The sequence below is a fragment of the Mus caroli genome, chromosome 9, assembly GCF_900094665.2.
Source record: "Mus caroli chromosome 9, CAROLI_EIJ_v1.1, whole genome shotgun sequence".
Classification (NCBI taxonomy): domain Eukaryota; kingdom Metazoa; phylum Chordata; class Mammalia; order Rodentia; family Muridae; genus Mus; species Mus caroli.
In genome coordinates, this window is record NC_034578.1 from 9601439 (window position 1) to 9612092 (window position 10654).

The following is a 10654-nucleotide window of genomic DNA, read 5'->3' on the forward strand; positions in this document are numbered from 1 at the left end:
TCAGAGTAATTGTGGCTTCATAGAATGAAGTGGGTAGAGTGCCTTCTGTTTCTATTTTGTGAAATAGTTTCAGGAGAATTGGAATTAGGTCTTCTTTGAAGGCCTGTAGAACTCTACACTAAGCCCATCTGGTCCTGGGCTTTTTTTGGTTGGGAGACTATTAATGACTGTTTCTATTTATTTCTAGATTTTTTAACACCACTAGATCCCCAATTTATTCCTCAAATATAAAACAGTATTTAACTACTCTTTAGGGAAATCGGTATTTATTTACTTTAGGTAAAATACATAAAATAATTATAACATTATTTTCTTTGAAACAGAAAAAAGTTGCAATTTTAAAGAACATTTAGCATTTGACAAATGATTTACATGTGAAATATATTTCATAAGTCCAAAAAGCTATTCTTTCCTTCATTTCACAGCAAAGAAATTATACTCAAAGAGTAAAGTTCCACAGTTAGTAACTTCACAGGCCAGGAGTTCATAGAGTCCAAGACTCTTGGTTCTATGTTATATTATGCTTGGCCACACTTTCAGGTTATAGTGAATTTAGAAAACCCACAGTGAAATAATAAGGTGCACAGAATTATGAGGTAGATGATCCAGTAAGATCTTAGTGTATACTGGGTCATACTGAAGAAGAAAGAGTAACATGAAGAAAGCTCGTCGATGTGACTCAGGGAAGTGTCTGTGTCACTTGCATATGGAGTTGTTCTGCTTACTGTAGTCACTCGGGAAACCAAACTCTTTGAGCTTTCATTACACTGTGTTGCACAGCACCACAGAAGCAGGAAGGAAGATCAGTAGTCTGAATTTCAGTCTATTAGTGACATACTGTGATTTTGAAGACTGTGGCAGGTAAATCAGACCAGTGCTGTTGATCACATAATATGAAAAGGACCAGTATACAATCCAGACTGCTGTAGGGGATGAATGTGGATTAGGAACCATGCTAGCAATATATTCAGTGTGTTCATTCAAGTGTGATATTAAAATATACTGCTAATGGAACAGTAGTGACTAGCACAGGCTGAGTACTCATATACAAGTGATTTCATCGCTAACATAGTTTGCTTAGGCAGACCAGGGATTCTCACGTGCTTCACTCATTGATAGTCAGTCACTAGTTGGTCCATCAGTGCTGGACATGGAACCTTAGTAATTGCAAGGTCCTTATTTTCACATAATAAAGCAAGCAATACAGGAGGATTAACTTACTTCCAGAATGTTTTCAGGAAAATGTGATTTAACTCATGCTCTGAAGAATGAATGCATCTAATTTGTAAGTAAAGAGATAAATGAAACTGCTTGGATTTCTTTGTCTTTTTTATTGCCAAGATTAATAATTTTTTCAATTTAAAGATACCTTCTTACAGTAGCATGTGTTTTGTTCTTATATTTCTTTCCAATGCTGTCCAAAATGAGTTCTAATTTGGAAACATTTATATTTGACTTATATTTAATTGTTGTCAGGAGCGGGTTGAAAGCTACTCTAACTTAAGCATCCTTTCAAAGAGCCCTAAGGACTGTATATGCCAGGCTTGTGGGCTGCATCGCCACTGTAAATTTTCAGTGCATCTCTCAGGAAACTTATACAACATCAGGACGATGGAAACAGATGATTTCATGTCACATGACAAGCAGGTACCGTTTACTAATTTCTCTCTTTGCTGTTTAGAAAATTCTGGCTTCATAGCTTGTCCTCTACATAGTTCTCACAAATAGAGAAAAACACTACAAAGAAAAGAATACAAGGAAATATCATATATTTGACTTTTTTCTTTCTTTTAGTATGCCACTAATATTAAACGGAGGGTCTCAGCTTGCTAAGCAAACACACACCCCTAACCCAGGATACAATTTTGAAGGTAAAAGTGTCTGATTTAGATATTCACTCCCTAATTCAGTAAGATGAAATCAGTGCATATTCTTAATCTCTGTAAATCTTATTATAGGATGGGCGTGGTAAGGACAGTTACTTAGGCAAGAGAGGAACAAGGCTGCCTTTGATGTTCAAAGGAGAATATGACCTAGGTCAAAACCTTATATCAGGTAGCACTCAAATTAGTCATTTATAGGTAAGTAATTGAGGATGGCTGTTTATCCTACAGTGAGAGAATTCAGAGAGAACGATACTTGAATTTAGACAATATCTCGTTTGTCAGTGTCTAGAGCAATTATTTACCTGATTAAGATGCTGTTAAATTTGAGCATAGAACAATAATTTCAAGAATAAGTAATTGCTAGGCATAGTGTTACACACCTTTAATCCTAATACTCAGGAGGCAGAAAGAAGCAGGCATAAGCTGCCTGGTCTACAGAGCTAGTTTCAGGATAGTCAGGGATACACAGAGAAACTGCAGCTCAAACAAACAAACAAAAAAGAAATAAAACCCAAAAAATTTTTAAATAGTTAATAGATAAGAATGGGACAGTATAATGTGAATTAATAAAAAAAAATGTAGAATTTGCTTGTGGTTTTTAATCTTATCTTGTAAGAAGGGTGCATTGTAAATACTTTGAGAACTTCCTCTAGGGACACTGCATATCTTTGTAGGATATAGGTTTGGATGAGGTAGAGACCCAAAATTATTGCTAAATCTTCCATTATTAAGGTGGAGAAAATATGACATATTGGAAAGTATGATTCAGGAGTACTATTGGGCAACAGTTGACCAGATCCCTCTAAGCAATACAATAAAGATTGCAAAACTCATTTAGAGATTTAATCTTGGGGGGTTGAAGTTAAATAATTAAGAAAATGTTCATTCTCAAATTACGAACATACAAATAAAGCCTCTTAATATTCAGATTGTTATCTTATAAATTACCAACATACTTTTTAGTTAATTCTTGAAAGACAGTATGACCAGCATAGCTTAGAAGTTTGAAGGCTTATGAAAAGTAAGACCTCTAGATGAAGACAGGTCTGATGAATATTTAAAATACAGGTGACTACACAACTAGAGTCACTATAGTCTCTATAACTTTGCTCTATAAATGTCAGGTTGATAAAAGCAAATTCACTGAAGCATTATTAATAAGGAGTGGGGTACAAAATGGTAGAAACATTCCATGTAAGACATTAGAATAGTGACTTGAGAGTCTGCTACACAAGAATGTGTGGCAGGACATAGTGTCATTCAGATAATGTTGTCACTAATAGTTATTATGGCTGTTTGGAAATGATGTGAGGTAAAATAAATTTTCTTCAGTAAATTTTATTTTTAAAAATAAAATTATTTTATTCTAATTAACTTACAAATAAACACAACATAAAACCAATTTAAGAAAACCAGTAAAACATGTTTTGCTTCTGCTGTTGTTTTGGCATAGAATTCAATATTTTCCATTAAACATATAACCAGAGTCCATCACTGTCATGATACCTGGGGCTTCACTAGTCAATCAACTGTGATGATTTGCTGACTTCAGGTTATATTAAAAAAAAAAAAAACAAACAAAACAAAACACTGTGTGAATGCAGTGTATATCTCTTTAAGTCTTGATTAGTGTTTCTATAAGGGTGGAGTTATTTTGAATGTGACAGATTGATCAAGTCATTAAAATGAGTCAGAGCTCTATTTATCTTCCCTACACTCTAAGCACCACTATTTAAGTAAACAATGTATTTTTGTCCAAAAACTTTTGCAAGCACTTAAATTTTATTTGAAAAAAGAACTACTTCCTCAGCAGACTCTGCTTTGCACTTCACATACCTGCAACTCCAACTTGCCTTTATGCTCAAGTCTTTTAGTAAAGGCAGTGGAAGGAGGAGAGAAAGAAGGAATCATTTACTAAAGTTATTTTCTATCCTATTGAACCACTGTGTCTGTACCTGCACAGAAAGGAAAACAGCATTTCTATTCTGAGACTTAAAGAGCCTATCCACACCTCTGTCCACTGCCCTTGGGTTATTTGGAAGGCAGTGTCTCTATTTTTTGATTGTGCCTATAGTTATGTGAAAATGAAAGCCTAGGATTAACTAGGTTCTTTTGAGAGTGCAGTAAAACACTGATTGTTGATAATTTTCTTTTGCCTGACTTGCCAGAGATTAGATTATTTGAAAGAAAGGTTATGCTTTGATAGAAGATGGATTTGCCAATTCACAGAATGAGTAGTTTAGTTTCAGCAGCGTTATGTTGGATAAGAGGCCTTGGGCCACAAGAACATTCCTACTTCAAGGAGAAAAGCAAGTCTTATATTAAACTTAAGAAATGAAAGAAACTTACACACTCATAAGACCCCTTCCCAAAGCTACAGAAGCATAAACAGTTGCCAGAGTGGAAGAAAAGGGTGCTGGGGTGCTGGGTGAAAGGCTGGATTGACTGTCCGCTGTGTGGGTAACATTAGGACAGGGTTCTTATGAGTGCCTTGTTACCTGTCCTGGAGTGGGCTTTTTAGTTTTGCACTTGCCTTTGACTCATCTGTGCTCTTGTCTGTAGCTCCAGGAAAGCCTCTGGTTAGACGTAGGTAACATGGTTTCTTTGCCCTTTTTTTGGGTACTCTATCTCAGGGAATAAATGTTTGTTCATGTTTATTCAGAAGAAGTCACAGGACATGATGAAATGTCCAAATATTTCACTTAAACATGTGTCAAACCCAGCCACTGTCCAGCCATCATTATATCCCTTGGATTCCTTTTAAAAGGACAGTGTACTCCTGCCCGGTTACTTTTCTACATCATCAGCACATAATTCCTTTGCATTATGGCTTCATAAAAATGTGGCATAGATGACTATTAAAAATTATGTAGCTTATACTAAACTTGTGCACTTGGGCATAGAGACAAATTCTTAAATTAGAAAGGCATTTTGGATGTTTGGAGCCCATCCTGGTGTATTTTTGATAAAATATGAAAAATATGAATTAATATATATTTAATTTTATCAGTAGAGTGATGTTGGCTTCCATTTTAGCTGTATAATAAAACATAATTATCAAAACATGACAGAAAAAAATGGTCTTGTTGACTGATTTCACAGATGTGCATCATAATTTATCATAATCTGGGCAATTAAAACATAGAACCTGTGTACATGCCATACTCTGCATGCCTTCTCTTGCTTTTCTGTGTGTCCATCTTTATGCCTTACAAGCAATTTCTCTCTTTATTTACAAATTCAGATAACTGTTTTCAGGACTGCAAGAACCACTGACAGAGGCTGGGGTTGTGGCTCAGTCAGTAGAAGTCAGCAAGCATGAGGGCTGGAATTCAAACTCCAGCATCCACTGAAAACAAATGATTAAGTCAAGCAAACCTGGCAAGCTTTGTCTAATCAGGAAGCTCCAGGCTAGTGAGATACATAAATAAATCTGCCTCAAATAAAAAAGGAGTAGTGGATCCTGAGGCACCTGGCATTGTCGTCTAGCTCATGTACACATGTGCGCATGTGCATGTGCACACACACACACACACACACAAACACACAGATACACAAACACCAACCAGGCTTGATCACTCTCCTGTCTGTGTTAGTTTAGGTGACTCTCCCTCCTTGCTGAGACTTCTTGGTAGCAACCTGAGCACCTGAGTGCTCACTTGGTAGGATCCTGAGAGTTTTATAATCATTCATCTTTCTCCTAAGGCACTAAACACCCTAACACAGACAGGTAAATGGTCACTATGCCTCTAGCCACCAGCCCAATACTGGAAGCATAGTGGATACGCAGATTCTGTTGACTAATTGTATAAGAGAAGATAAAGAGATCGTTTGTATAAATGTTTATCAAGTTAAAAATACATGCTTTAGATTCTATCATTAAGGGAAATTGGAAAAATCAGACATATATATTTTCACTTTAGTTTAGGTAATAACATTTATTTCTCAATGTAGGTGTTTACTGTTGGCAGAATTTGTGCTGAACGTACCAGAATTTATCATAAACTAAAGCATTTTAAGTTTAAACTCTACCAAGACTGTTGCATCATTGCAAAAACAGAAGAAGTTGGAGATGAACAGGTTAAAGATACAGTAGAGAGAGTCTTCAGTCATTCAAAAGAAAGCGGCTGGATTAGAAAGGTAAGGTTGTAGACTGCCTTGTTCTGCAGAGTCTGAAGGCTTAAGTGTGGCTGTTCTTATGTTTCCTCTTCTGCTTCCTATTCCCTCCATGTTTATCACTGTTCTCTTCTGAATAGATGCCCTGATGTTCCATGAATTCTCTCACCTCATTGTGTAGATTATATTGAACAATAATACTGATAAAAGGTCTCTGTTCTTTGTCTTTTATGTGTATAAGCCTTACTTGTATATTAAGTCACTTTTCCTGTTACTGTGATAAAATGCCATGACAAGTATTTTAAGAGACAGGGGACTATTCTGGCTTACAGGTATGTGCTAGTCTAACATGGTGAGGAAGACCTTGAGGCAGCTGGTTGCCTTTCAAAATCAAGAAGCAAAGAGAGATTAATTCTTCTGTTCAGCTAGTTTTCTCTTTATGCAGTCCAGGACCCAAGTGGAGAAAATCTTGCCACCTACTTCTGGGGTGGCTTTTCTACCATAATTAGCCTAGATTATGCCTCAAAGGCATTCCTAGAGACTTGTCTCCTAGATAATTCTAGGTCCTGTCAAACTGGGAATCAAAATCAACTATTATATTCCAGGGTGCTTTTTCATGTGTGGTGTTGGATGCAAAGTATAGGACTCACCTTTGCTTGCCTGTTTTCTTCTTTAGTCCCTTTGATCTAAGACTCAAGAAGCATCTACTGCCAGTATGAGGAAAGGGTCCTCATCACCCATTTTAATAGAGCCACATCCTCTTCTTGAGGATATGGGGCTGAGTGGTCGGCACTTATAGGGCTGTGATAGGTAGCCTGGTTTCTGGTTGAGCTAAGGTTTGAAACCCCGGTGACCCTGCAGGGGATAACCCTGCAAGGGACCGTAAGCGTTTTGCCATGCTCCTGGACACCAGGCTCCTGACACAAGGCCACAGGTCTTCATAGGTCTGTGGCCATCAATCACGTAAGGGCAACACCCCAAGCCCCTCAACAGGTAAAGGACATGACCACGGGTCACATAGCCTCAAGACAGATCTCCATTTCAATGAGGTACCTAAAGGCCTGGAGGCTTGGCCAATAAATTCCCCTTTCCAGACATTCCTCCCTGCAAAAGGTATTTAACCTCAGGCCTGCCCTAAGAAAGTGGGGTATAGTTTCACTCAACACCACTCTCCACCATGACAACAAATGCCTTAAAACCATGGACTGCCTTTTTTCACTGGGATCCACCATGGGGAGCAATGGAACAGGTCTTCGCCTAAAGAGCAAGTGGTCTAGATAGCAGGTTGGCCTCTCAGCACTCCCAGCCCAGCCTTCACCAAGCCAAGCCAGCTGGGAGCACTGCCCTCTTTTCCTTTTAGGCCCCGAGCTGGGCTAGATCCAGCCCTCGGGCCCTTACTCTGTTCTTAGCTCTTCCACTGCTCCCAGCAGTCAAAAGCATGAAAACAAGATGGTCCTAGCCTCTGCACAAGCTTGGGGACCCCTGAGTCAGCTCCAGAAGTCCTTGGGACCTCAGACTACACTCCCCCACCCTTAATTGGTAAGTGGTGGTAATTGGCCTTACTTGGGTAAGTGGTGTCCAGTAGCTTCACATAACTCAACACCTGCCCAGTGTAAGAGTGGGGTAAGCGTAGTTAGACTCCTTTGTCCTGCTCTACCGTGGATATGGGAGACCCCATAACCCAACAGGCACTGTGACTAGAAATGGAAGGGAGCACTGAGGCTTCAGGCTGTGAAACTTACTTTGACTTCCCTGTACCTTGATAGCCACTGAATTTGATATCAGAAATAAAGTGGCCATTCTAAAGAGTCCAGTAGAACCATAAGACCTCCTGGTAGCACAGAAGCTCTGCTCTGCTCACAGAGCCCTTAGAATTAGGTTGTGGAAAGAGTCCTTACAATAGTAGTTTTCTAAAACAGGTTTAGCCCTGCAGATACACACACACCAAAAAAAGAAAAAAAAAAAAAAAAAGCAAAGAGAAATTATTCAGGAAATTTGGATCAATGATGTATTTCATCCTGCAAAGAAAACAAACCAAAGACTCTGACTTGATATCTTTTGTATGGATTATAGACTAGGGGATTTGTAAAGAGCAAAGTTGAGGCAAGAGAACATAACAAATAAACTTGTATGAGCAAAGAGATAGGGAGCAGCAGCACAGATCCATCCCAGGGCCTATCATGTTCATTAGCGGGGTTGCTACAAAGAAGAACATCATACTTTCTTTCCTTTGGACTCTTATTCTCCTATCTCATCCCACCATCCAGTGACCTTGTCTATCCTTTCACTCTCTTTGGATTCTCACATTTGCCTTGCTTTTTCTACTATACAAGCTCTTCTTCCCAGCCTATCTATATTTTTCACTGGCTTTTGGGAAAGACATGGCTAGTAACCCTGACTTCATTTTCTGAGACATTGGACTTCTTAAGTGTTTTTTGTGATGCCTTTAAGAGATACCAATTCAATCGTGCAGTTAGAAAATCTATTGGTATACCACATTTATAAATATGTTCCTTTCCCCATTTTTGTAGTACCTGAGATTAGACTCTATGCTTTGTGGATGCTAGAAAGGTGCTGTACCACTCATCTATAGCCCCAGTCTGTGTATATTGTGGGTGTACTATATGTGAGAATTACACATATTTATATGTGGAGAAATTTCAACTTCTTGCAAGGAAATATTACAGAGCAAGTATTTCCATGTATTTTAGAGTATCCTTAACAAAATTTAGGATCATTAATGGAATATGCAACTAAAACATGCTTAAACTAAAACATTCTTCAGTAAAATTATGTTCTCTTAGTTAGGTTTCTATTACTATGGTAGAACACTATAACCTAAAACATGTAGGGGAGAAGTGGCTTACTTCAGCTTACAGTTCTAAGGTTATACTCATTACTGACGGAAGTCAGCAGAAACATGGAGGAAAGAATGGAAGCAGAGGCTATGAGGGAACACTGCTTACTGGCTTACTCTCTATGTTGTTCAGCCTCTTTCTTATACCATGCAGAAACTCCTGCCCAGGAATACCACCCTCAGGTGAGCTGGGTCCACATCATTAGCATCAAGAAAAATGCTCTATCGACTTGCCTGTAGGCTGGTCTCATGGAAGCATTTTCTCAACTCAGAGTCCCTTTCCCCAAATGACTCTGGTTTCTGTCAAGTTGGCATAAAACTAACCAACAGAATCAATCCCTTGTCAGCTTGACACACAAATACATAACTATTAAAATGAACTTTTCTTTCTTATTTACCCCCAAAATTGCATGATAATATTAGTATCACAATTCCAACTTTTAAGAATTCCATAGTCTTTAAAAATTCAAACATTAAAAGTTTAGTTTCCCTAAAATATCTACTTTCTCTAAAGTATCAAAGTTATTTTTTTTTTAATTTCAGTTTCTTAACTGCAGGCTTCTGTAAAATCAAAAATAAGTTACATACTGTTTTAATTAGGGTTTTACTGCTATGAACAGACACCATGACCAAGGAAACTTTTTTTGTTGTTTTTGTTTTTCGAGACAGGGTTTCTCTGTATAGCCCTGGCTGTCCTGGAACTCACTTTTGTAGACCAGGCTGGCCTCGAACGCAGAAATTCACCTGCCTCTGCCCCAGGAGTGCTGGGATTATTTATTTGGGGCTGGCTTACAGGTTCAGAGGTTCCATCCATTATCATCAAGATGGGAGCATGGCAGCATTCAGGCAAGCATGGTTCATCTTCATCTGAAGGCCACTAGGAGAAGACTGGGTTCCAGGCAGCTAGAAAGAGGGTCTTAAAGCCCATGCCCACTATGACATACTTCCTCCAAAAAGGCCAAACCTACTCCAAAAGGCCACACCTCCCAATAGAGCCACTCCCTGGGTGAAACTTATTAAAAACAACCACACATACCTTTTTACTCCAAGAGAGAAGAACCAGATTATATCAAACCAAAGCAAAACCAAAGTCTATCAGTATACAGCTTATTGTCAGGCTCCCGGGACTCACGACCTTCTGGGCTCCTTAGGGCTTCAACAGCCATGCACAAAATATACAGCTTGTCACTTAAGCTCTGGCCATCTCTATCCTAGACTTGATTCTCTCCTTGGAGGTTATCCCATGGTATTGTCATTTTCTTTATAGACTTTTTCAAAAGGTTCCCTAGAAATCAGAGGGTTTATATCCAGTATAAATACATATATTGCTTTTTTTGTGTTGTGATAAAATTTCAGAATTTGTCAAATGCTCTGACATTTCTCAGCCTTGCTGTTCCTTTGAGTTCCCACTCAAAATCCCGGGAGCCTGACAATAAGCTGTATACTGATAAACTTTGGTTTTGCTTTGGTTTGATATAATCTGGTTCTTCTCTCTTGGAGTAAAAAGGTATGTGTGGTTGTTTTTAAAAAGTTTGACCCAGCTCTTCCGGCCGGACCAGCACCAGGGTAGCTAGAGCACAGGGTCGGCTGACACCCGCCAGCTACCCACAACCCCCACCACAGGATTTTGAGAATTCTGGTGAGTGGAACACAGCTTCTGCTCCAGTCCAATCACGCGGGACCTGAGACTGCTTTGGTTGGGGAGGCAGAAATCCGGCCTGAGTAGGGCCACAAGCCTCTTCCGGTCAGAACAGCACCGGGGTAGCTAGGGCGCAGGGTCGGCTGACACCCGCCA

The 10654-nt window shown here is 39.0% G+C and overlaps 1 protein-coding gene across 2 annotated transcripts in view; it reads left to right on the plus strand.

Moving 5' to 3' along the window:
• Ccdc82 (coiled-coil domain containing 82) overlaps positions 1–10654 on the plus strand; it is a 40872-nt gene that overhangs the window by 24345 nt on the left and 5873 nt on the right. For both annotated transcript variants that reach the window (XM_021173105.2, XM_029481936.1), the window contains 2 exons: positions 1477–1647; positions 5841–6026. In XM_021173105.2, coding sequence (XP_021028764.1) covers positions 1477–1647; positions 5841–6026 — 357 coding nt within the window. The remainder of the gene's footprint in view (positions 1–1476; positions 1648–5840; positions 6027–10654) is intronic.